Source organism: Epinephelus moara, chromosome 20, assembly GCF_006386435.1.
Source record: "Epinephelus moara isolate mb chromosome 20, YSFRI_EMoa_1.0, whole genome shotgun sequence".
NCBI lineage: Eukaryota > Metazoa > Chordata > Actinopteri > Perciformes > Serranidae > Epinephelus > Epinephelus moara.
The window spans coordinates 24,000,513-24,027,835 of NC_065525.1; the positions used below are offsets into that span (position 1 = coordinate 24,000,513).

The 27,323-nt window shown below is 41.4% G+C and overlaps 2 protein-coding genes across 8 annotated transcripts in view; both read left to right on the top strand.

The window, feature by feature from the left end:
• The window catches only part of mef2aa (myocyte enhancer factor 2aa), a 72,449-nt gene extending 62,933 nt beyond the window's left edge, over window positions 1-9,516 (top strand). For 4 of the 6 annotated variants that reach the window (XM_050073614.1, XM_050073613.1, XM_050073615.1 and 1 more), the window contains 5 exons: window positions 2,092-2,276; window positions 3,740-3,763; window positions 5,259-5,388; window positions 5,546-5,669; window positions 5,863-9,516. In XM_050073614.1, coding sequence (XP_049929571.1) covers window positions 2,092-2,276; window positions 3,740-3,763; window positions 5,259-5,388; window positions 5,546-5,669; window positions 5,863-6,199 — 800 coding nt within the window. In that variant the 3' untranslated portion in view covers window positions 6,200-9,516. The remainder of the gene's footprint in view (window positions 1-2,091; window positions 2,277-3,739; window positions 3,764-5,258; window positions 5,389-5,545; window positions 5,670-5,862) is intronic. The other 2 variants (XM_050073617.1, XM_050073616.1) reach the window with 1 other exon arrangement.
• Window positions 9,517-13,949: 4,433 nt separating this feature from the next.
• mctp2a (multiple C2 domains, transmembrane 2a) overlaps window positions 13,950-27,323 on the top strand; it is a 36,235-nt gene continuing 22,861 nt past the window's right edge. The window contains exons 1-11 of one of the 2 annotated variants that reach the window (XM_050073609.1): window positions 13,950-14,087; window positions 17,451-18,587; window positions 20,168-20,227; window positions 20,313-20,424; window positions 22,961-23,103; window positions 23,216-23,292; window positions 23,392-23,506; window positions 23,597-23,620; window positions 25,947-26,123; window positions 26,822-26,952; window positions 27,059-27,245. In XM_050073609.1, coding sequence (XP_049929566.1) covers window positions 17,463-18,587; window positions 20,168-20,227; window positions 20,313-20,424; window positions 22,961-23,103; window positions 23,216-23,292; window positions 23,392-23,506; window positions 23,597-23,620; window positions 25,947-26,123; window positions 26,822-26,952; window positions 27,059-27,245 — 2,151 coding nt within the window. In that variant the 5' untranslated portion in view covers window positions 13,950-14,087; window positions 17,451-17,462. The remainder of the gene's footprint in view (window positions 14,088-17,450; window positions 18,588-20,167; window positions 20,228-20,312; window positions 20,425-22,960; window positions 23,104-23,215; window positions 23,293-23,391; window positions 23,507-23,596; window positions 23,621-25,946; window positions 26,124-26,821; window positions 26,953-27,058; window positions 27,246-27,323) is intronic. The other variant, XM_050073610.1, reaches the window with a different exon arrangement.

The window sequence follows — 27,323 nt, forward strand, 5'->3', positions numbered from 1 at the left end:
ATGTCATGTTATATTTTTGGTGTTTGAGGCCAACAGAATCGCGAGACACAGAACTTAACGGCAGTTTCACAGCAGACATTTTGATATATCGGCAGAGAAAGCACAGGCGTAATTAATAACAATGATTCCAGCTGTATTACATCGAGGTTTAACAGTTATATGGTTTTGTGCATGCTATCTGGTTTGGTTTACTGCAGAACGTAATGGGATGCAGCCATCGTTACATCTTTATTAGTTACACCTGTGCGTTTCCTGCTATGAGAAATATTTATGTTTTGAGCAGGATCTCTGTTCAAATAAAATATCACAGCCCACTGATCGTTATCAGAGTGTTAACATGCCATATTGCAAAGCTGCAACCAATTCCTGTACATGAAAGCCTATTTGCACTAACATCTCATTTCCACCGAATGACATCTTCATTGCTTGTAATCAGGTTCGCTATTTTTAGGGCCTCGGACATTTACTCTACTAATTCTGTAAACACGGTTTTCTCGCAGCAGCCAACTCTTGTATGATCAAAGCCAGAGCTGTCGGCGATATCTGCTTGTATATACTGTTGATTCAGCTGTGAGATACTATTGTCGGCTTCATAACTGTTTATTTGACCGTGAATTGTTGCTGTCCTTATCTGTAGTCAGAGGGGCTATTGTTCCATTATGTTCCTACGCAAGAGCCTACTCATTGTGCACACACTTTGTGTTTCGCTGGGATACACTGAACACAATGGAGAAGTCAGCAACTTGTTGAAGTGTTACTGATCTGTTGATGCAGCGCGAGACGCCATTCATTCTTTCTTCCCCTTGTTTTCAGGATTTCAACGTGTTTACATTGTAAAAAGTATAGCTTTTGCTGAGACTTGCGTAAAGTAAATTCGATTTTAAACTCAAGAGCACTTAAAACATTGCGGTTGTTTGCTCCCTTTTTGTCGCAGCAATTCATCGCTCCATTTTTATTAGAGTGGATTTGTGTGGAATTTGCAGAATCCCACTGCAGACCTTGGTCAGACGAGGCACACGGTGTCTTGCAGTTGAAAAAAAGGTGCTGTAGTTCGACAAAAACAGGAAGAATTCATCTATTCCTGAAACCTATGTTTTTTTTTAATGCGACAGTAATTAAAATACAAGTTAAAGACAGTTTGCAGTGCTTTAACAATGTGTAAGGGATCATTTTTGATAGTGTAGTTGCTTCAGAATTAATCAATATTTTTATTTTTACAGTTGTAAGGCATGTCAACACACATGGAACATCTACTTTGCAAAAGCATAGCCATTAGAACAAGCTTCACAACATTATGTACTGTGTATGATCTAAAACAAATGAAAAAAAAAAAAAATACTAAGTGTGTATTATTTTGTGGTACACAACATATCACAGTATTTTGTCAAATAAGGTATAGTATCTAAAAACTGTACCATGAATCTATGCAGACTCTAACACTTTTACTTAACCCTGAACATTTCTTTTTATTTCTTGAAGTGTTTTTCAAAGATAACTTTTTTTGTTTCCAGCCTTTGCATGGGGTGGTGGACCATCTGTGGTTTAGGTGGATGGAAGCTCCTAAAATAAGTTGGTGGGAAACCATCGCTTTTTCACGTTTGACAAACTAAACTAAGGAAATGACTAATGACGGTGACATGACATAAACATCAAGGTGTGAATGTGCAAGGCAGAGTCTCACACTTTGCTTTTGTTTGCGGGCACAGTGTAAAAAAAACAACACCACCACGAGATCTTCTAACTGTTTTTTATTCACTGTAATGGCTCCAGCTATTTCTTTTAAGCAGTCACAGTACATTTGTCAGTGAACTGCTCCTCATCCCGAGATGCAAAGAATTGACTTTGATGTAATCATTCACAATAAAAATAAAAGGCTCATCAATTTTGAAATGGACATTTTATTTTTGTAAATGTGCAGGATAATTATCCAAGTCTATTAAAACTTCCCAGAGGGTTGGAAACACTTAACGCTGCGTGCTGCAGCAAGCTGGAAAAACAACGCTGTGCGAGAGGTTCGCTTGATGACTGGAAGTGTTGTCAGTCACAGTCCGTGGTTTGATGATGTGTTTCTGTCGCTGTGTACCTCTGCAGGGAACGGTTTTGTTAACCCCAGGGGCTCTCCGGGCGTCCTCAGCACACCCAGCGGCAATGGCCTGGGTAAAGTCATGCCCACCAAGTCTCCACCACCCCCTGGAGGGAACATGGGAATGGGAGGCCGCAAGCCAGACCTAAGGGTTGTTATCCCTCCATCTAGCAAAGGGATGATGCCCCCACTGGTGAGTACAGAGCACACCACTGCACACAAGTATCAGCAGCTAAAGGACCTTAAAGTACCTCTGCTCCAGGGCAGAGCGGAGCCTTGTTTCGTGGCATCTAGACTCTAATATGTTTTGCAGGGTTTTGCCACAACCATTTTTGATATTATCACGCCAATGAAGCATGCGAAGGTTTATCTGCCAAGTGGGACTCACTCACCGTGTGCAGGCCACACCTGAGCAGCATTCTTCTTGTGCTGCGTTCTTCTTCATCACCTCCATTAACATAGATCTGCAGCCCAGGTGTCATAACTCCCACTCAATTATTCACATTTAAATGAGAGGCATTCTCTAATTATAATAATGAAGGTGCAGAGCGCTCTGACCACAGCGGACACCTGAGGCTAAACTAGACTCTCTTGGTCATAAATCAACTCAAACAAAAAAAAAAAAACTATAAGTGTGGCATTCTCAGACAGCAGCCAGCAAATATACTATTTCCAACTTTGGGTGTTGCTGGTGTTGTCATCAACAGGAGCCACTCCAGGAAAATGATTGTGTTTGGTAAATAAACCTCAGGTTACTGTGGGTGCTCCTCTTTTGCAGAGCTTCATCCAGCCTGGAGCAGTTTCTAAACAAGTGTGCGTGTTACCCTGTCAGCGTGTGGAAATCAGTAGAGCAGGACAGGTTGTGTTGTAAGAGGTTTGAAACAGGTTAGGCAGTGGCGGGCGGCAGGTTCTTTTGGAGTGGTAGAGGCTGTGGAGGGCGCTGGCTGTGGCAGGTCTGCAGACAGCCTGTCATTAGGCCATAATGGTATTAAATTAATCACATCTCAGTGTGACAGAGTGTAGATGAAGACTTAATCAGGGGCCCAGGGTGTGAGCCAGATAATATCTTGTCGCCCTTGTCGTGTCTTCCTGCCGCTATTGATTGAGTGTGGGTATTAAGACAGCCCTGGCCCGGTCGCAGTATGTCCCACAGCACGGAGAAGATGGAAGATGGGCTTCTGGTTCCTCTTAAGGCACACGGAGGATTTGAAATGCTCTGCTAAGTGCTATGTGGTCAATGTTTTTGCCAGTGGAGAAATTCATATGTAATTCCTGCTGACTGTGAGATGATTGCAGTGTCACATTCAGAATCAGATGAGAGTTCGTCAATACCCAGAACACCTCTGTACTCTCTGCTCTTTACTTCACTGGTGTTTGTCCAGGTTGTGACTGCTTCTTCTTCATTTTCAAGACAAAGACAAGTTAATCTGGTGCCTGTGCTTCGGACAAAATGGCTCATAAGTACAGCAACAGACTACAGACATAAAATCAGTGGGATTTTACAACGACTGCAGAAGTCATCCACACTTTTATATTCCCCAGTGTCCCCTTTTACTGTAAAATCTAGATAGCTGGCACTATTTTCCAGAGCGCTTTACAGCCGCTCTGCTTCTTTCCTGTAACTCTGCCTCTCTTCTTCTCTTCTGTTGAGGGCAGTCGGAGGAGGAGGAAATGGATTTGGTGAGTTTTGACAAATGCCTGGGCAAATGGCTGAAATGTGAACACGCTTCCGGTAATCACACATGCTAGACTAAAGGCAGTGCTCAAACCGGAGATTGGCTCTCAGGACTGCCAGCAATAATAAATTCAAAAAAAATGTTTTGTCACTGCATGTTTTGGGTTTGGCCTGTGAAAATTGCCTCAGCCTGTTAAATTGGCTCGTCTATTCCCAACACGTCAATGTTAGTCATATACCACCAGGAGTGTGAGAGGGAGAACGAGAGAGGGAGAGAGATGAAAGCTAAGCGCTAATTAATGCTAATTTTTTTTTTTAAACTATTATATTGTAGTCACAATCTGAAAAGTTTAAGACTTAACAAAAACAGTGTTGGGTAAAAAAAAAAAATCTAAATAATTTATACTCTTACTAAGGACGAGAAGATTACATCATCTTAAATGACATCATGCTGTGAGATACTTGGGGTTCGGTGAAGTCATCTGGCTGGAGAGTGTTGGAACAATGCGAGGAAGCCATCAACTCCATCATGATGATGCAATGCTGCTTGGAGCGTAACCGCTGGCAGCTGCACATATGTTTATTACATTGTATTGTGAGGATTTGTTACAGTATTGTTCTAAACTGTGTCTGCCTTTGATTAGCGGAGTTGGAGTGTGTGCATCTGTAGCTCACGGCGTAGTTTGCTGCATGACCACACCGAGCTGTGTAGGTGTGTGTTTGTTTGGACTGCATGCTGGTCACTGCACTAAAAAACCACTGGAGCTTTACTGTACGTCACTCTGGGATTATCCTTTTGCACCCTCTCGGTTAGAAGTTGTTAATTTGATTGTACGACTGATCAGTAGGCTCACTGTGATTTGCAGTAGATGCTGTGGAAGGGGGCTTGCGTTTCCTCACCTGCACTTTCCCTGTCACTGCGTTCTGTTTCTTGTCTAACAAAGTAAAACTAAGCAGATCGTAGTAAATCTGATTAATCTTTTGTTTTGCCTGTAGCTGCATGTCGGTTGTTGTGATGACTATATCAGTTAGTTGTCCTCTTAAAATATAGTCATTGTGATTTCTGAAATATTTTAACATTTTACATGTTTTAAAGCCCATGATAACCATTTTTAATGTGGGATAAATCCACTAGTATATCTGCAGTTTGTTGTATAATAACACATGTATTTAGTGACCTGTATTTAAATGTATATCAGAAATAACACAACATCAGTTAATGAATATTTCTTCTTGTTTTGCCCTCTTTATTTTGACATGTTTGTAAAAACACAGACAATAATGAATCAGAAAGCTCAGAATATTGATTTCCATGAAGCTACACCACCACTTAGTGGCGGCTCTTATTATTACACTCATATTCCTGATTTATGGACCAGCGTAAAATATGTATGCTCAGAATTAAATGTCTTAAATAATGAGAAAATGTGTCGCAATTGCGTTATAGTAGAGTGTTTTTTTAGTGTTATATTTTGTGTGTGTGTGTGTGTGTTTTGGCAGAACACCCAGAGGATAAGCAGCTCCCAGTCCACCCAGCCGCTGGCCACTCCAGTAGTGTCTGTCACCACCCCCAGCTTACCCCCACAGGGCCTGGTCTACTCGGGCATGCCCACCTCCTACAACCCTACTGGTGAGTCTGGCCCCTTCTCTCCCCTCAGACTGAAAACAACCGCCTCAGCCGTGAGTGTTTGTACTACACGCTGTTGGTTCTTGCTCTTTTCTCAGCGGCACATGGTGTTGTAGCTGAAATGAGTTCTCACTGTGTGTGGCTGCTTTTGTTTTTACAGAGTTCTCCCTGAGCAGCGCAGAGATCTCTTCCCTACAGGGCTTTAGCTCTCCTGGGCTCTCACTGGGCTCCATGTCGGCATGGCAACAGCATCAACTGGGCCAGGCAGCTCTTAATTCTTTGGTGTGAGTAACACACTTCCAAACAAAGGCACACTCTCCAGACGCCCTCACATAAAAGCAACACCCACTGTGCTCTGTGATATCATGCTGAATCACACATCTACATATTCCTGGCTGTTCGCATTATCGCACCTCACATTTGTTGTCTCATTTTTTTGAGTCTGAACACAAAATGTCATGCTTATCTTCTCCACAGTGGTGGAGGTCACCTACCTCAGGGCTCCAACCTCTCCATCAGCACCAGCCACAGCATAAACATCAAGTCGGAGCCCATTTCGCCGCCACGGGAGCGTGTCACCCCATCTGGCTTCCCCCCTCAGCAGCCGCAGCAAGGGTCCAGCCGACAGGAAGTTCTGGGACGTTCACCCGCCGACAGCCTCAGCTCCTCCTGTAGCTCTTACGACGGCAGCGATCGCGAGGATCACCGGCCAGACTTCCACTCCCCGCTGGGGCTGGGAAGACCCCCCGCTGGCTCCGAGGACAGGGAGAGCCCTTCGGTCAAGCGCTTGCGCATGGACACATGGGTGACATAAAGAGCCCCGATCACGCCTCCAGTCACCAGCCAGTCAGAGAGAGGGAGGGGTTAGACATGGAGATAAAAGAGAGAGCAAGGGTCCTTAGAGCTATCATTATATTATTCAACTCCATTTCAATTTGTAAGACCGAGTGGCAAATGTTTAAAGACATGTCAGGACATATCTGAAGTAAATTCTCTCAAACTGATACAGTAAGATTTAAAAAAAAAAAAAAGAAAAAAGATCTCAGTTAGCTGGACTGAAATATATGCACAAGCAGGTGGTATCAGGTACTTGGTGCAATTCAGATGCAGAGGAAAGAAAGAAAGAAAGAAAGAAAATTGTTAAACAATAGGCGATAGATTATTGTAGTCACTGGTCTAGTCAGACACTTACATGTAGTTGCTGTATTGCTGTTGTGCTCGCAAGTTGCAAACAATCAGAGAAAGTTGTGTTGCTTTCAGGCCGAGGACCCTTACATACGATGTTCACTGCGAGAACTGTCTTTTGAAAATCATGCTGTAACCACACAAGACCTTTATCTCAAGTGGCCTCTTGTAATTTATTGATTCAGTCGACCGCGAGACACAGAGAACACGGAGTTAATTAAGACTATACAGGAATTTTGATCACACAGTAAATAATTGCAACAGTCGAGACTACTTTTAGTGAATAAATGAATTAATACTGTTGGAGGTAAAAAAAAACAAAAATAGCGACAGAATTTATTGCAATAATGACATACTATTCATTTTATAATTTAAAAGAGTAGGATATATAAATGTGCAATTAAGATAATGCGAACCTGTCCAGTTGAACTGGTGAGAAAATCAACATGTTCACATTTGTGTAACAGTTCATCAGTAATATAAGCCAAAGCTGTTCTTTTGTGTTGTTTTTGTACAGTTGCTACGGTTTCCTAACAGCTCACTCAAACGCACCATCGTTCATCATAGTTTTTATTTTGTATCGTGCTTTATCGCAGACGGTGTAAAGTCGTGTAAACCAGATCTTGAATCGATATCTAAAGCCATGAACATTTTGCTGTTCTGTTTGTACAATTGATAATTTGAGCCAAACATTTTTCTTTTGTTGTGTAAATAGCGACTTTAATATATATCACCAGGGTGGGAGTGCGTGCTGAATGTACCGTACGGACCGCCATTTTCAAGAAAAGTATATTTTTGTGGATTACAGCCAAGTTTACAAGTGTAGACCCTTAAAAAAAAAGTAGATCGTTCACTGGTCGATATTTGCTATTTTGTTCATTTTACTGTAATCTCCTCCAAATTGAATCATCAACATGACATCCCATGTGTTTCAGTTCCAGATGGTCAACTTGTTTTTCTTTCCCTCTCTTTATTAGTGATGACTGTTTGTCCTAAAAGACATTGTATCAACAATGCTGTGAGGTTGAAGTTCCACTTTTTTTCAAATTTGTGAAGGATGATCACAAGGCTAGGGGAAATAGGGTTTCTTCCCTCCCTATTGTAGTTGTATACCAGCAGCTGCTGAATACACTGCCAACATTCAAACCCAAGGTCCCAGCATCACATTGAAGAATAATCTATTGTTACTGCATGTGGCTCAACTGAAAAACATGCCATCTCGCGAGCCCTTTCCACTATCCTGTTATTGGTTCATTGAATTGAAGCAGAAGACGTGAGTGTGGTAGAAGTGGCTGCTGACCTTCACACAAAACTGATCATGCCTGTGCTCATATGTGGTTGTAAATATCGCAGACAGTCATAATTATGTACAAAAATACTCATGTGTTTCCTTAATTTGGCCTCAGAAATTGTATCGTATATCAGTGCCCTATTACTAGTAAGACTACTATAGGCCTAGGAACCTTAGGAGCCAGAAAATCCGAAGGCGTTGAAGTCGTGTACACGGAAGGTGTTGCAACGCTGTTATCGCACCGTGCGCAGACAGAAGGGAGAAAAAAAAGGGGGCTGTGACTTGTTTCTTCTCCATCATCACAGAAGCAAATAATTCAGCTAATTCATAACAACGCAACGTCATCGACTTCAATCTCACTGCTGGATTGCACACATTTGTATGAGAAGTTTGCTGTACGTGAAAGGTATCGCCCTGCATTCGCCGTGACATATCTTGTGTGTGTTCCTGAGCCTCCTCCTCCGCCCCCATCATCCACTCCATGATAGCTCTCAATATATATAATGATCTATGCAGTTGTAGCCCCAACTCACACACGGAGTATGATGTCATTACAGGACACATTTAGTCCACAAAGCATCAGGAAGAAGAGCATCTGAGGATTGACTGTTAGACTCTTATCCTGAAGTGCCGCATCTGGAGGTTGCTGGACTACAAGTTATACATTTTATGATTGATTTGGATACCCCGGGGCAATCTCTTCATGTTCATACACATTGGTAGACACACTTTACATGATGTATAGTAATCCATGATGTAATCCAGTTTAACACAGCAGGTGAAAATAGCAATAATAAATGACTACAACTAAAAAACAGTCTGCCTGTCTCGGCAGCACCACCTCGTAGTTGAGCACACTTTAGCACTTGATGACATATCAGGGAATTTTGTAGTTTGTCTATCTATATGCACAGTTAGGAAATGCCTTATCCCAAAGAAAAATTATATATACCATTTTTATTTTCTCTCGGTTTGAAAAAAAAAATAGACAATGCAGATATCATTCAAACTTGACCAGACCTGCCTCTTCTCAGAAAAGACCCACACAAGAAAATGCACAGTGAATGCACCGTGATACACTTTGCTCTTTTGGTCTATGTCCAAATTGTGCACAACTGATGAATGTGAAAGGAAAGGGTAATCAATGAACCTTTGTAGAGGACTTTCTTCACTTTGCTGTGTAAGAGTACACTGCTTTGCTTCATGGCTTTTATAAACAGAACTACGTGTTTGGTAAGTGTTTGTAGTTGATAGTTCACTTAACTGAAGAAGCTGTTTTCGGTTTGAGCGCTCAGACCGTTTGGCGGCACAAGCTGGACTTTGTTGCCAATGATGACATTATTTGTTTTGAAAATCGAAAGAGATTTTAAGTTAATCTACATTTTTTTCTTTCCCTTGAATGTGTTATTTTATTTTCATCATACAATAAATATTCAAGTGAACTTTTTATTAAACAATTAAGATACTATGCTAGATATTGTTGTACAAAATTTGTATTCTTCACAAAAGTACAAATATTGGCTTTTAATGTGTAATTTAGGTTATCTCTCTTATTCTGTATAAAATGAAGTAAACAACTCTTACATAGAATTTGTTCTCATGTGAAGTCCCAAACAGTAGAAACTGTCAACTTTATTAAACACCTCAGTGTATGCTCAATCTGAACTCCATGTCTATTCATCCGTTGCATTTTATTCACTGCATGCATCAGCCAGTACACTGAGGCCTCTGCTGCCGTCTGTCACACAGTGATACTAACTGCATAATGCTGTAAAAACCTTTAACTCACTGACTTAATGTAAGAACATTCGATGAAATACTGTAATGAAATCACCACAGTGAAAATGTTTATCCCAAAACAGTGCTGCTTGATTTAGTACAGGGGTTTTATACATGCTGGATGAATGGGTCAGTGCACTGTGGCAGCCAGTGGTGGTGGAAGTGAATAAAAGTACAGTATAGCCTACTACTACTGTATGAAAACAGTTTCACTACAAGCAAATGTCCTGCATTTACAATCTGTCTTAAGTTAAAGTATAATTGTATTATCAGAATATAAAAAATAAGAGTTCCCATTATGAGTGTAATATAAATTATTTTACTGTTGCGAATCGTTTAAGCAGATTTTGGTTATTGTAGCTAATTTGAACTGATTTTGACAGTATATGGTTGGGCAGTTCTGCAAAGTAAGTGTGACATTAAAGAACATATTTCCCACTAAAATGTAGTGTACTAAAAATAGGCTATAATGTATCATATAATGGGAAGACTTTTTAAAAAATAAAAAATAATGACTGTCCAGCCTACTTAATGTTGAAGTCCATGGTGTAGGCTAGCAGCCTGAAAAGCATTTCAGGCACTCTGATTGTCAGTAAAAATCCTTTATTTATTCGTGGATGACCAACACTCATCAAAAGCTCACATGATGTGGGTAATAAAGCATTTAAGTAGTGTCCCTTTAAAAAAAACCTCACTAGTGCATGGGTGTCAAATATATGACCCGGGGGCCAGAACCAAAGGGTCCAATCCGGCCCACCGGATGACCTTGCACACCTAATAGTGATGCACTTGTGAAGGCTAAGAGGTGCCACGTTTTGGGAGCAAGTTAAACCTTGAGTAGCTTTCTTTGTGTAAAATGCTGCTTCAGAGGCTTTTCTGCCCCGACCACAATGCAAACCAATCCAATCCAACTTTATTTGTAAAGCACTTTAAAACAACCACAGAGTACCAAAGTGCTGTACAGAAGAATAAATAAAAGACAATAAATAAAAGACAAAACAGCTCGCACAAGGCATAAAATACAAGTGAAATAAATTAAGACACATAAAACATTTGTAAAAAAAAAAAAAACAGCTATACAATAAAAAATAAAATAATGCACTTCTTTTCTTTTACTTAGTCTAGTGTGGTGTTGTCAGGATTATTACACAGGAGTGGAAATGTAAAGAAAATGCACATTCAATGACAGTGAGTAGTTGACGTGGAAAAACTGAGAAATATTGTTGAAATTGCATTTATTCTTGTGAAGACATCACAGGCTGTTTGTCATCAGTTTTGTGATTGGATTAGCATTTTCAACATGTACTTCTTTAAACAAAAAAAATGGAAGGTGTTTGTTATTTACAGGACGTTATCCAGTGGTTTTACTGGTCTGGCCCACCTGCTATCAAATCGGACTGTATGTGGCCCATAAACTAAGTTTGACACCCCTGCACCAGTGTTTAAGTTGAAATGTGATGGTCATTTGTGTGTTACTTAAGTTTTTCTTTGTTTTTTTTTTACTAACAATCAGAGTGTTCAGACTGCCAGCCTATACCATGCACCTCTGTGTTAAGGAAGCTGGGCAGTCACTGTTTTTTTTTGTTTTTTAATTTGACTACTTACCTTATTCTTAAAGAGCACCTGTCACCAACACCTGGTTTCTTGACCCACTGCAGCATTTCCCTATGTTCCATCATTATCAATAGAAATACTTTTACTTTAGTGCCTCAGAATTGTACTTATTGGGGACAAGAATTCAATCTCAAACTCATCAAGAGGTCATGTTATGTGGGTCAGGTAGCATTTAAGTAGTTTCCCCTTGAAAGAAAAAAAAAGTTCCCTAGTGTTTACTGTAAATCAAAATGAGTTAGTCATCCATGTATTTAAGGTTTTTTTTTGTATACCAACAATCAGAGTGTCTCGGATGCTTTTCAGGCTGCCAGCCTATACTGTGGACTTCTGCATTAAGGAAACTGGGCAGTCATTGTTTGTTATTTTTATTTGAGTATTTGCCTCATTATTGAGGAGCACCTGTTTTGTTTTTACAATCATAATTTTATTTGACTGCTTCCCTTATTCTCGAAGAGCACCTGATTTAAAAAAAAAAAATTGTATTTATTAATTTATTTATGATCACCAACACCTAGTTTCTTGACCCAGTGCAGCACACCCTATTTTTTCATCATTATCAATGGAAACACCTTTACTTTAGTACCTAAAAATTGTACTTGTAGTGTTTTGAGTAATTGTAGCCCATTTAGTCACTTTTCACCACTTGTGACAGCAGCACTTATCTAAAGCTGGAGGATTTATTTGTAACTTTGAAGCTGGCCTTAAAAACTTTTGGATCAGTCTTTGAGCTCGTTTTGGACTGCATACAATACGGATACCTGTACAGGCCAAAATGCAGGAAACAAACAGTTGAGAGCAAAGTGTTTCACAGGGGACATCTAGTGATATTTCTCTTTTAGAGCAGTTTTGCAGGAAGAGTGTATTTCCACAGTCTGGCCGGTAGGAGGCACTGTAACACAAAGCATTACAGAGAGCTGTAGGATGATGGCCTGTTGGTGCACCTTGTTGGCCGAGGTAAAGGTAAGTTGGTCAAACACTGAGGTTAACGCTAACCTAGCTTAACTAAGCTGTCAGTCGGTCTGTTTAATGAAAGAAGTGTATTTTTAATATGAATATGGCAGCTAGGATTCATTATGTCAAAAACAAAAGCATCACAGTTTATGCGAGGTTAACTGTAGCGTTAACAAAGGCAACTGTAGGTAAATGTGCATTGAATTCAAAGGTGAGAAACATCTCGAATACTTATGAAACATGACGCATTTGCTAACGTGGAAACTCCCCAAAAGTAGCACTGATAAGTTGGGGTTAAAGGCTCCAAAGTATACTCTTTAAAGTACTTTTACTTTTGGTGTAAAAGTACAATTTCCTACCTACAGTTGTTTCTTTACATTAAATTTTGAATGCTGGGCTTTGTTTGCCTTCTGTACATTGTGGTGTTGCTGCTCTTATGTACAGCTACTAATTTTAACTGAGTTTAAATTTAGTAGCAGAACATAAAACACTGGGACAAACAAGGGTTTTAGGTCAGCTGTGTAACTGACATCCTCAATCTTTCATGGTTGTTTTCCGTGTGAAGGCTTGCATGTGCATCACTCAGTATATTTGTCCCCAAGTGCATGTTCTTGGCTTCCTGTCCATCAGACCAGCTGTGCTGCAGGCTGGAACAGGTCCAGTGTGCATGTGTAGAGTAACCAAGCAGGGTTTTGGGCTGTTTGAGTTGTGTGAGAAGAAGGGCGACAGGCCACCTGCCATAGGGGCTTGCCCTGTTCAGATCCCCAGCCCTGCCTTTCAACTGGGAGCCAAGTTGGGGCTCTTTCATGTGGGCCTGATCTCCTTAAGACATCAGCAAATATTGAACAAGACTCAGTCCAGACTCAAACACATCTGTTGTCATATAGTCTCCAGTGTTAGGCACAGACAAGGAGAGAGAGAGTGAACACCAGTGGGTCTGTTGCATTAGCTTCGATGTGTGGACATAAAGCTATAGTTTATACTTTGCAAACACAAATGCTCACTTTTGACGAGCTTAGGCTAAACCATGTTCCACTGTAAACAAATATGGGGCTGTGTGAGAGGAATGGAGTTTGGTATGACAACGTGGCCGCCGACTGCCAGATTCGTGCTGAAGATCAGAGATGAGATAAGACGAACAGATAGCCAACATTTCATATGCCTCAGTCATGTTGTAGAATCCATCAGCAGTATTTTGGGACCGTTTTGGACAGATAAGAAGGACAGTTGTATTGTAGAATTAGGATAGATTATGGAATTAAGCATTTTTCTCAAATACTTGGAGCTATAAGAGAACGCACATTAGAGGAAATGTAATGCATACAAGTCTTAAAACAGACAAATAGCCCCTCAAATGCAAATAAATATTCAAATCAACAATAAACAGACTGACAGGCAGGGAATAAACAGGCTGCTAAACTTGCTGTACTGTGAGCCGAACTGTTTCATCATAGTTTGATGCCTCAGTGTGTATTTTATCTCTTGCTACAGTGTCTGAATATACTCACTATTTGTCATGAGTTTTTTTCTGACCCCACTCAACTGAAGTTACTCTGTATAGCTCCATCTATTACATTAAACTTAAGTAGGACTCATCACTCAGCTATGGCATTCCCATAGTCGTTGAAACTCACCTTGTGAGACTGGTATGGCTTGTTTCGCCCAGTTCTTCCTCTCCACCAATCACCTGCCTTCAAAGTTGTTCTGGAGCAGGAATGGGCACTAACTAACTAGCCACAAGTTGGGCTGCCTTAAACACTTCCCCTTTGACATCATTGTTATGATGGTTGCGCTGTCTCTCTGGAAATTTACTGCTGCTCTCGGTGGAGACTGATCCAGTGAGTGGCTTTTTCAAGCTGTTCGGCAGAGGTCGACTGGACAGGTATGGTATCATGTTTTTGTTTTCTAAATTACACTAAAAAAGTCAGTAGGTAGTGAAGTAATTTATTCTAGAATTGTTTGAGGGATAAGACATTAGACCTTGGCATTTATTGTGAGATTTGTCTTTGATACTGTACTGTACTTGATACTGTATTGCTACCTACTTTTGATTTAGCTGATTGATTTAGTTATGGACAGGCAATGTTTGTGTTTTATTACAGTAGATGAAGATGGAAAATTGGCCCAAGTACCGATTCAGATGGCAGACAAACAATATAGATGTCTTTACTATTGTCTGTGTATGAAAACAAATCCTCTGAAGTGTTACTACCTAAGATAGTATTCCAGCCAAAGTGTTAGACAAGATAACAAATGTGGACAGGGAAGTATACGGTGGCCCTGAGGGTCAAAGAGCTACAACATTTCTGAAAACACTACAAAATTCCAGAAAATGCTACAACATTTAAAAAAAAACACCAAAACAATTAACCACCACAACATTACAGAAAACAAAACAACATTAGGTGTGACTCAAACTGGGAAAGGTAATTATTGATTGATTCCTTGTTCTCGCTGGGATGCACTGTCTGTCAGTCTGTGACAAACAGAAGTACTGTGTAACTTCAGTTAATAGCCTGGGCTTTTTGCTTAAATCACTGAAATCAACAGGCCTATATTTGGGACAGGCCTTTAATTTCTTTCACACAAAACTGTTACTCAACAAAGACCGGGAAATATAATCAAATTGTATTTTTAAACCAGTATGAATATTACTTGTTTGGCTTCAGGTAATGTATCAAAAATATTATAAGCCAACAACCCAGTTTTATACACCCCAAGAACTAATATACAAAAAAAGAACTGCTTGGCAACCAGACTAGGCGTCTAAATGAGACAGGTGTTTATTTGTCAAAATGTGTAGCCACAGCGGACTAGTAAAAAGGGACGATGTGTTTAACTGGGACTGGGCTTTAGATTGAATTTTTATGGTACATCTTCTGTTTGATTTCCGGTGGACTGGATGCCTTGCGGCACATTCCTGTCTCTTACAAGTCGAGCGTATAAGATTAAATAAAACTTTGTTTACTCTAAACTTGTTGCCAAATTGGTGACTTTCACGCTAGATTTAGCAACGTTATTTCCGTCTCTCCTTTTGCACAGCAGCATGGTGCAGGCACCAGCTGGGCCAGGAGCAGGCGTAGGACGAGCTTTAGGGAGGATGTCACTGGGCGTCCTTGTGATTGACCCGTCATTGAGAATTGTGTGTTTTCAATCTTAAGCCTCCACTTTGGACAGGCAGACAAGAGAAGCAGCATGGTTAAGTCGGTACCTAAAGTCACACAATAACTCGAACTAACTAACTGATCGAGGGGCAGCGATAGACCAAAGACTCACTGTGTGTCGTGGAGTAAAATGACTGTTTCTGCCAATATAGTCTGTTGGCTTTGAGGAGAGCATAACATAACACCATAAGTTTCCCATTGTAAATGGGTGCCTGACAGCAAGGTGAAGCAGTGAAAATATTCTAAATACAGTATATGCTTAAATTGGTGTCACATTTTTATGCGGCCCCCATTCCACAGTAGCCACACTCCCTTTGCAGAAACACAAATTTTACCTCATAGTTGACATGACATACAAATGTTTTGTTGAGGATTTTTTTGTTGAATTTGATTCACTAAATGTTTAAAATGCCTCCATTTCTTTCAGAGTATAATTATTTCTCCCCACCACCATTCCCTCCATCCTGTTAGCATCCACATACCCCTGGATGTGGAGCTGTGGACTTTTGACTGCCTTTTTTGACAGTATCGTAGGGCAGGACTTGGCAAAAAAAGTAGTGCGATCTATAATACGACGCAAATTCTTCAAATTCAGTGGTCCATGTTGCTTTTTTCCAAGCTACTGTATCATTAGTCATGAGACTGTACTAAATCCCAACATCCATCCACCGTACTCCTGCCTATGAGACTACTTAGCCAGGAGTAGAGCAGAGAGCGGCTTTGGAGACAGACCATCAGGTGCCGGCCGCTCTCTTCACAGCAAAAGTAGTCCCATAGTCCGGGAGTTTGGCGGAAAGGAAGGCAATGAATATTGCGGAGGGCGTGGCTCATCACATAAAGGTGTATAACATCTCAAGGGTTTCACCGATCACCACGCAACTTTGTAGACATATGACCACACATAATCTGAGGAGACCCCTCCTTTATTGACCCCATCAAACAAAATGGGGGCGCTAGAGAGCTAATTTCTTATCTAGGCCTAACTGCCATATTGATTTTTACTAAACTTGGTAGATATGTAGAACAGGACGCCTCAAAGTGACTGGAGGAATGCAACTCTAATTGGCAACTGGGTGGCGCTATAACAACAGAAAAATGCTTAAAAATGACTAAAATGCGATCGATCGCTGTGGCTCCCCCTGTGGACAAATGTTGTTTTTTTTCTAATTTTTGTCATGACTAAGTCATGGTATGGTATGCTGTACATAATCACGGAAACTGTCAGTCTGTCATTCTGTCAGTCAGTCATTCTGTCTGTCCCACGTTTTTCTTCTCACTGACGTGGTCAGTCTATGTGAAATTGCACATAGGCATTGAGGATTGGCATAGGTAGAAGGTGACAAAGCTACCAATGGGTATGGACTAGTGTTGTAGTATTTTGTGAAATGTTGTTTTTTGACCCTCAGGGCCACTGTAATGTATGTATGTTCAGAGGTATATTCTTTGGTCAAACTTTGGAGTATAGGGGACATTATTTTAGTGATGTGTTTAATTATAAAAGGAAAGTTAGTATTTTTTAAACTGGAACCTATTTTCCCATGTTTTTCTGATTAAGTGACTCGTGGAGACAACAATTTAGCAAATTTTGCACAGTCAATTTCCATCCACTAAAAGTGCTTGTTTTTGCCACTGGCAGGTTCAGATTGTTATTTTAAGTATCTGGTCTTTTCGTTAACGCTGTCAGACACTTCTAATAACAATCTGAGCCTGTCACTGGCAAAAACAAGCTCCTTAAATGGATGTGAGTATACAGTGCACACTTGCCCTTAGGGATAACATTGCAACCTGTTTTGCGGTTTCAGTGATCTCTCTTAGTACTGGGACAGTTTAAAAAATTGTTCTCTCCATTTGACACTTAGACACAGATACATGGGTTTCAGGCTAAAAAATAACGGTTTAGAAATAAAGTTTCCCTTTAATCAGTGGCAATCTTGAGTACATTTCACATTGGACTATTGCAGTGTATATCATTTCCATGGACTGAGTCTCCTGCTAATAGGACACCTTGCTGCATTGCCTTAAGCATTTACACAAGTTACACAAAGGATCTTTATCTCACAATTTTCATTGTTTTTTCAAAGGTGTCACTCAAGATGGATGTCAAGAAAAAGACCTTCTTGGAGAATTTGCGTCTGAAAACTAAGTTGGGCAACCTGAAGAAGCCAAAGAAGAAGGCCCTTGCCAAACAAGGAAGAAACCTGGCCCACCGGCGCAGTATTTCTGTACCAGACCTAAGCTTTGTGCCAGGTGGAGCATTCTCTACAGACAACGCCTTGGTGTACACTCCCAATGATGCCATCTTCTTTGGCCATTCCCCTGGTCAGAGTGATACTGATTCTATTGCAAGTGGCTCGATTGGTGATGGACCCTACTTCACAGACAAACTGAACGATTCAGTCCCAGAAATTAGACTCCACGGTCCCACAGATCGCACAACTGCTGCTTTGAACAGAGTAAGTGCCCCAGCGGGGACACCTGGCCTTTATGAGGAAATTGATGATATGATGAATTTAGCCTCACAGAACAAGGTGAACATGACTCCAGAAGGCTTGTATGCTCAACCTGATAAAAGGGCCAAAGGGAATGCAACTAAATTTCCTTTTGAACCTATTCCTGCACCAAGATCGGTTTTTACCAATGCACTTTCCCCAAGACCAGACCACGTAGAGAGAGCCAGTGTCTCTAGTGAAGATATCCCAGCTGACAGAGTGCTTTCAGGGAATGTTTCTGCAGTTCTGGCCAAAGCAAGCTCGCTGGGAGAACAAATGTACCCTTCCACAGAAAAGAGGACCACATCATTTGAGTATAGACAGCCATCATCTGAAAAAGGAACTCCGCCAGTAACCAGAGCAAATGCTCCTGCAGATAGAAAACCATCATCTGAAAAAGGAACTCCACCAGTAACCAGAGCAAATGCTCCTGCAGATAGAAAACCATCGTCTGAAAAAGGAACTCCACCAGTAACTAGAGCAAATGCTCCTACAGATATGTCTCTGACATTAGATAATCTGGGTATTCCATTAGAGAATGCAGATGGTACCTCTCTGGACTCTGCCTGTGGCAGTCCCTTCGAGGAGCAAGTCTTCATGTCCTGGGTGACAGAGCAGGAGGAACTGGACCGAGAACCCTACTCTCCTTTTTTGATGAGAGACTACTCCATGGAAGAAGCTCTGCTAGAAGAAACCCAGGCTGAGGAGGCCCTGGAAGATATCGCAGAGGTCAGTTTTATTACAAGCGTATTTAATTACATGTATAGTCAAACAATCCTAGACTTATTTCAGGTCTACATGTAATGAAGACTATGTTATTTGAAATTTGTATTCAGATTTCAAATTAGTCATTTCCTTTTATAGTGATAAATCAAACAGATGGAAATCCAAACAAATTAAGTCCTGTGCATATACATTAACTTTTAGAGCCCCTTCTGTTGTAGAAACTTAGATGAAAGCGTTAATCTCATAGGAATTAGATAAAAGTATGCAAGCTCTAGTGCTCTAGTCAATAACGTAATATATTCTCACATCGGTCATATTTGCATGCTTTCATTTGACTTTCAAATAGTGTGGTTTGGTTTTTCACACACTTCAGCTGTTATGCTCAGAGTTTTCCTCGGCCTGTAAAACGGTGAATGGCATGAAATCGACATTCCTTTTCTAAGCCCGAGTTTAGGCTTGTGGTTTTATTACACTTCATCCCTGTGGCACTGACATACAGTTAAGACAGTGTGTGTATTCTATATATACCCATTGTGACAGTAACCATTCAGCCTACAGGTGCTACATATCAAAAGCATCCTCTGATGGTTGGTGTTAAATGTAAAGCGACCACATGGGATTTGGCTTTTTACAGCCCTTGGGTAATGCTGAAACCGAGACTATTATGTACTCTTTTGTCTAGATGCCTCTGAGATACCAGTCAAAAACCTGCGTTACTAGTTGGAGACACAATGTACCGTGGAGAGCTGTACAAAAAATACACAAAGAAACTGATGATATCTCACTTTGCCTTTCACTTTTTCCTGCTGTGGGCATTATTTACATACTGTAGTCCATTGGTGGGGTCCCTAAAGGACATTATCTCAAGTCATGACAAATACTCGCTTGAAATGGATAAACACGATTTTTTTAATTGAAAGCAACCCGGTCTCACTCCCAACTTGTCAGATACCAATGCTTGGTCACTGACCCTTGGCGTTAGACACTGATGCAACAAGGCACCCTTAAGCGGTGGCATTTTTTGACACTCTGTAGTATAAACAGGGAAAAAGTCCACATGGGGCAGGTGGGAGTGGAGGTGGTTGGGTCAGACAAACTCCATACTTTCACCTGGCAGCAATAGCAATGTAGCATGCTAGTTTGTGTAGCACACTATGCTAGTGACGATTGTGATCTAATCTTGCCTACACCTAAGGAGCTAAACCTAAAGGCAATTTTGTTTTTGTTACCAGTGTTCAAGGTTAATTTTGAGAAGAGACTGTGCATTTAACGAACAGAAATTGTACATGTCCTATGAGTTAATTTTTAAAAAGACACATTGCACATAACAAATGTTAATTGACATGCTGTCACTGAACGTTCTGAACACTGAAGGAGTACCTAGCACATCGTATTTTGACGTGTAGTGCCACTGACCAAGCATCTGTACTTGACGAGTTGGGAGTGAGAATGTGTGACATGAATCGACAAATACCATGTGGACCCAGAAACTGTACATACACTTAGACATCTCAGCTTGACTGTATTATATAAAGTGTTTGCATTGTGGTGGTTCATAAAATATACAACTTTTTTCAACGTAGATGTCCAGTGAACCATCTGAGTTTTTTGATGAAATGATGCAAGATCCTCTGGAAAGCACTGTGAGTACTCACTGGACTGCCCTGCCCATTGAAATAAGCCAAGCATCTGGTATGAGAAAGCATATAAATGTAAATGTTCCCATAGCAGGTTGTGACGACAGGGCCTGATGTCCAAGTACCTACCCAGTGCCAGCGATACCTCCTGAACATCAACCTAAAGCAGGGAAAGAACCTGGTCATCCGAGACAAACGCTCCGGTAGGTCAACATCCTGCTGGTGATCCATAAGACTTTTCACAACCTGTAAGACTAAGTCGCTGTCTCACTTAGATCTTGAGAGGATAATAACTAACATCAAACTGTTCTTTTAAATGTGGGATTTTTTTTAAACACTTGGGTGGATCAGCACAGATCAAGAGATGCCCAATCAGATTTCTTGTACATCTTAAAAGAATGCAGGTCTTTGTGTTTTGGCTTGTGGGTACAGCTAAAGGGTGAGCTCTCTATAATATACTGCGCACACATACCATGCGCATGCATCTCATTTATCTATCTGTATTTATGAGCCAGTGACAATGTGGAAAGCTGTAAATGGGAAATCTGTTTTTGTGTATAAAGGCATGATGGGCTGTGTTCAGTTAATGCATGTGTTTACTTGTACGGATGACGCGGCTTGTCGAGTGGTGCATGTGCAAAGGGAAAAAAAACACACCAGAGAAGTATGCAGTCAGACCAGTATGACAAAAGATAGACTGGGATAAAGTACTGAGTAATTAAAGAGAACACACGATGTGGACATGAGAGCACAAAACTTATTTAAACAGTTGATTTTAAATGGTATTGGATTCTTTGCGAAATTTATTTGACAATCAAATGTTCATAGCTCTTCCTCACAGTTGATTGGCTTTGTTGAAACAAAGCCTGTAGCTCATAGCTTTTAAAGAGGAAGAGTTGTTTTTACTTACCCCACAAATCGTAATTGTTTTTAGAAATTACATTTTTCTGGCAAAATATTTTGTTGATGTTTGATGTAGTGTTAAAGCTATATTATTTGTAAAACATTTTTTATTAATATAATTTACCTAATGCAGTGCTTTTGGATCTGTAATTTGCTTGTCATATCTAGGTATAAAATCAAGCATAAACTTAGAGAGATCGTTTAGATTTATCACATTTGAATGACTTTGTTTTCATAAGTGGATGATCTTTTAAGATCTGATTATCCATTGATAATGATATTGATCTGTGAGAGAGGGAAAGACAGAAGACACGTGTGTAATACAGATTTCCACACATCTTGTTCTCTCCTTGAGGCCCAGACTCAGTAGAGTTTGCTTTGGGAAAGCAGTGACACCCGGTGGCCAGAGATGGAACTACAACATGAGAAAAATGCATGTGTGGTCTCAATAAGTGTGGCTATTTACTGACAGTATTTGTATGGCAATTTTATGGACTTAAATGATTAATTTTATTCAAAGTAAAAGTAATAGTTGAAATTGGCAATTTTAAATTAATAGATACATTTTAAAGTAGAAAATGGTGACATCTATCCATATATACATTTATCAAAGCTACATAAATCTTATGGATTTGAACATTTATTCCTTAGGTGATTCTGTACTTTTAACCAATATGATTTGTTGCTGTAGCTCCTGTAGCTTTGGGAAATCACCTCACAGTGAAACGGCGAAAGGACTTCCTTCTTGGAATGATGCTTAGCTGTTGTTTTTTTTTTTTTCTTGCCTGGTGCCAGAAGACCCTCCGAGCCCAGTGCCCTACTCCCTGCTAGTTGAGACCTTACTTTCCCTGACAAGATGGCACCATGATGATGCAATCCCCACACGCCCCCTGTCTCTCCACTGTTTGCCCAACAATCAACACCGTGCCAAAGGCTCACCAATGGCATACATTGTCATTACATATTCTGAAAGGACCCACACCACCAGCCCCCACTCCTTGGTTTTTGTTCTCCCCTTTTTTCCCATTAATTTCCATCGTCACCGTTCTCAGTCATGCCAGAGCTTTTCTCCTTGCTAGCTGCCACATTCTCCTCCTGTCAAGTTGCCTGGAGGTTTCCCTGTCACAGGCTGGCAGGGTGGAGCTGCTGTGGGTCCTGCCTGCCTTTGCGAGATGTTCATTTGGAGTGGGGAGCTGACAGGCCTGACAGCCCATCCCCACAGGGCCTTTGTCATGTGATTCAAGCCTCCCTGCAGGCTCTCTCAAGCACCCCTTTATTCCCCTATACAAATGAAGGCATGGGACTGGCTTTCATTTTTTGGCCAATCTGCATGCAATTGCAGAAACAAAGAAGTCCCATACCCCCACCCCACTCGCAGACAGACTTTCTTAACAGGCTTGGGAGATTAACACTGGTTGCTTCTAGATTTTGGTTTCTGGTTGCCTCATGCTGGCGAGTGTTTCTACTCTTTCACAATTAAACAGCTACATCCCTCTGTTTTTGCCATGTGTGGGGTGCACCTCCTCCTCACATATTTCAGTCTCTCACACGACCAGCATGGGGGAAGGGTGTGTATGTAATGTGTGTGTGGTCATGTGTGTGTTTTAATACACAGTGTACATCTTTAAAGTGACAATATGTTCCACCAAAATTGAACATACTTTTAATTTGATAGTTACAGTTTAATAGTTTAAATAACTAATTTTCAAGACAAACTACCACGTAAATCAATGTCTATACAGTGTGGTTGTGTGTTAACTCCATACTTACAGTACTTACCTCTTGTGTCACGCAAAATAATTTTGCTGATTTGCTCTTTTTTCTATTTAATTTTAGGGACCAGTGATCCTTACGTGAAGTTCAAACTTGAAGGTAAACAGTTCTATAAAAGCAAAGTGGTTTATAAAAGCCTGAATCCACGGTGGAACGAGTCCTTCTCCCATCCTCTTCGAGACAGACAGCATGACGTGGAAGTTCGGGTAGGCATTGCTTGTTTGAACATAAGTGCATTTTCTTATGATACAAGAAAAGCTTTGTGCCAGAACACAATTTCTGTTCATAATCTTGATGATGTTTGTGATGTTGTTGCAGGTCTACGATAAAAATCGGACCGCTGATGAGTTCATGGGTTCCGGCATGATTTCTCTTAAAAATCTTGATTTGTACAGGTGAGTAATATATTTTAATTCTATACTTAAGTGAATGCATTATCACAGGGATATCCAGTAGTGATCATCAGTTTCAATCTTAATGTCCTTTCTTCACAGAACCTATGAAATGGAGGTGCGTCTTGATGATCCAAAAAGTAAAGAAGATGACATGGGATTTATTGTTGTTGAAGTCTGCTTGATGTTTAGAGATGCCACTGTCAAAAGGCCCCCGGTAAGCGTATTTCTGATATGAGAAGTATTTAATACTCTGTTCCTGTTCTTCCCTGAATTGTTTGTACTGACTAATGTATTTTTTCCACAGAGATGGCCACAAAGAAAGAAACAGGTATGGATTTTTACATCATTACATTTACTTTTTAATCTAATTTCCAAATTGTATCCAGAATGCCATTCATATTCCTGAGTTCAACTTTATCTTTTGCATGAGAGTGCTCACGGTTACCCTGATCTGAAGCACTAGGGGGCAGTAGCTCACTGTACTATGGTGCAACAAAGAATGAGGTGTATGCTCAGGACTCAGGCTTTTGTGTGTAACCTTGGTTTCAGCACAGCCTATTTCTTTTGTGGTTTCATAGTGAACCTTTTTTGCAATGCATATTATTTTCAGTGGTATCATTTGCTGTGGGAAAAAAAAGTACGGTACAATATTGCATTCTGATCAAAACCAAAATAATAATATTGACTGAATACGTTGTCATGAAAGAGCCCTTAGATGAATATTATAGAGCAGTATTTGGTTTTGTAGTAAACAAAGTTCCATCTCCTCTCAAGTGGTTTTCAATATATTGCAGCTGTAATTAGATTCAGAGTGAAATAGGAGGGTTGCTGTTTGGGACTCACACTGCAGCGAGTGGGTTTATATTCACACCTATGTAGTCACTACATCTGCCACTGTTCAGTCTCTTGATGGTCCAGTAGACAATCTCAATTTGAAATTAGATGACAAAGGAATGAAGCCATTTTCATACGCATTGTAGGTTATCCACTACAGATGGTTAAAGATACTCAAAGGGAGACAGAAATGTGTGATGGGACTCTTCACAATGTTCTGCTGCCTAAATCACAGTGCTAATTTAACAATGTAACAATGCCATTTTTTTCCCATTTCATTTTTGACAAACGTACAATATCTTATTGCATTTAACACCTATCCTGGAAGTGCTGAATACCCAGCTCTTGCAGCTCCACTCCCCCTCTTTCAGAACATCGTTTTCTCCCTCTGTGTTACCACCACAGAGACAGGGAATGGCAAGTGCCTGAGTAAAACTCTGCTGTGTGATAGTGTTTCAAACAGGAGGGGGGCGTATGGGAGAAGCGGGAGGGGGGCTCTGCTGTTCGAGGCATGTTGCCAGTGTGGGATGCCTAAGATCGGCAATGCTGATAATTCCCAGGCATAGCGGGCAATAACCCAGATGTTAGGATGTAATATCACAGCTGTGGATGGACAGTGCTGAGGTACCAGCCAAATGGACCTGGGTCTGAGCTCATCGTGCTTGTCCCCATGCTGTCCCACCATATGGAAGCAATCGCACAGCCCTTTTAGGACCAGGAATAGATTCTCTTTAGGGGCCACTTACAGTTAAGTGGAATTGTTTTATTGGCCGCTGAGATAGAAATGTGTCCAAGATAAACACTTGGGATGACTTGGCTGAGGCCTGTTTTATATCGCTCCTCCACTCCCTCTGTTCCTCTTCTTTTGAAGGGGCTGATATTTATAGGGCTGTGCCTGTGGTATTCCATGTTAATTCAGGTCCCTGAGATGTGCTTTGATCCCCTCCGGATTGGGTGGCAATGTGGGTTGTGACCCCGTAGTGAAGAGGAGGGGCCGGAGTGGCAGGGGAGTTGTAGTGGGGCTGTTTGAAGCAGCGTCGCCGGGGCAGTCGAAGGAGCTGGGCAATCAAAGAGGCTAGAGCAGATTACGGTCCTGCTCTTTAATTACAGTCAGCCCTACACAACCTCTCTGCTGTTTGTTTTTACAGCCCTGGCCTATCACCGCATGGCCTCACGGGAACTCTAACATGGAAACATATCAAGGCCTCTCTCTCTCACTCCCTCTGTGACTCACGGCAGGAGAAGTGGATTATTTGCCGGGCTTGTCCTTGATTTCCAAAGAGTCCTCGAACGCACAACATCCATGTTAGATTCACTTTGGTGGAAACAATTTGTTATTTCGCTGGTTAAATAAATATTGGATGAATTTGCCAACATGCAGCAAACTCTGATGCTGGCCATACATGCTGCATGTATGCATAATTTGCTGATGAGAGAGCTGTGCGGTTTGCATCATTACTCACTGCTGCCTGCTGTCTCTTGTGCAGTATGCCAAGTGTCCTGCCTCCCCACACTCAGTCTGGGAGCCAGTGATGAGTGGGACTGTCACAGCCAGGGACATCTGGCTGCTCGCTGACGTCCCTCTCTTCCTCGCTCTCCAGGAGCCTCCATGGTGTGGCTTACCTGTCAGTAGAGATGTGCTAATGTGCTCCAACAGAGATGTGCTGTATAGTGTGGACCTTTGTCCTACTTTCATGCACTCTGTGAACATGATGAGGTGCCAGGCTGAGGCAGGAGCAGGTAAACAGAAGGGAGAACTCAGAGCTTCAACACACATGGAGCTTAAATCGTAACTGTCTGTGTGTATCTTTGCCCTGCAGCAGAACCAGGCCGCGCCATCCCCGCGGTCAGCTGAGACGCAGAAGAATCAGCTGAAGAACAAGATGTGGACTGGGGTGCTTGGTATCACCTTGGTGCAGGGACAGGACCTGCCACAGCATGGCCATGGGGACGTTTACGTCCGCTTTCGCCTTGGTGATCAGAAGTACAGGAGCAAGGTTGGACTTGTTTTTCAAAAGTCTTTCTCTTTTCCCACTTCCCTTACACTCCCTTTTCTCATGCTCCTCTGTCTTTTTAATGTCTGCTCTTTATACTTTAAGTCTTTATTCCCAGCCCCTATCTCTTACTTCCCCGCTTCTCTCTCTCAGCAGGTGCCTGTCAGTGACTCACCTCCACCTTGGCTCACTGGGCCATGGCAGAGGCAGCTCATTAGACTGGGCAAGCCTGCCACTCACTTCTCCCTGTGCTTCTGGTGCTGGGCTTCATTGCCTTCATTTGCATACCCAGCATGCCCTGTTCATCTACCTGTACTTGTTGGCCTCCCCCCTGATGATTCTACGGTGCACTTGTCTTGTGTTGTCGTGTCATTTCTTTGTAAACCTCTCTGCTTTCCTCTCTGCTTGTTTGTTTGTTGGACAAAGCTGATTCTAATTGGAAGCTGTCAGTGTTTACAATCCCAGAGTGGCTGCTGAGGTGTACACATACAAGCGCACACAAATAGAGACACACACACACACACTCAACACACCTCTCTTTCTCCTCTCCTGCCTTGTTCTGGTTGGACTGAATGAAGACTTAATCCACCTGTCATGCAGGAGCTGCTCAGTCTGATAATGCATTAAACTTGACATTGCTTCAAAGTGTGTGTGTTTCCACTTTACTGTATGTGCTGAATCTGTGTCTTGACTGCCCTCAGAACCTTTGCATTCAGGCCAATCCCCAGTGGAGAGAGCAGTTTGACTTCAATCAGTTTGAAGATAACCAGGAACCTCTGCAGGTGGAGGTGTTCTCAAAGAGAGGGAGGAAGGGTGAGGAATCATGGGGGATGTGAGTATTTCCTGGTGGGTAGTGTTAATTTTGCTCACATCGGCTCCTTCACAGAACTAGTTGGCCTTATGTGTTTCATTGGACCTATTTTCTTTTTGTGTCTCAGGTTTGAGATTGACCTATCGCGACTTCCACTTAATGAGAGGCAGCTCTACACTCATGTGCTGGATCCCGGAAAGGGCAGTCTGGTGTTTCTGGTCACCCCGAGACCCTGCTGGGGAGTCTCCATCTCTGACATGGAAACAGCTACCCTGGAAAAGCCTGAAGAGAGAGACACAATAGTGGATAAATTTGTATGTCAAAAGAGAATATTGGTGTAACGTCCCGCTGCCATTTAGTAATGTCAGCTGATTCAGTGAGAAATACAAATA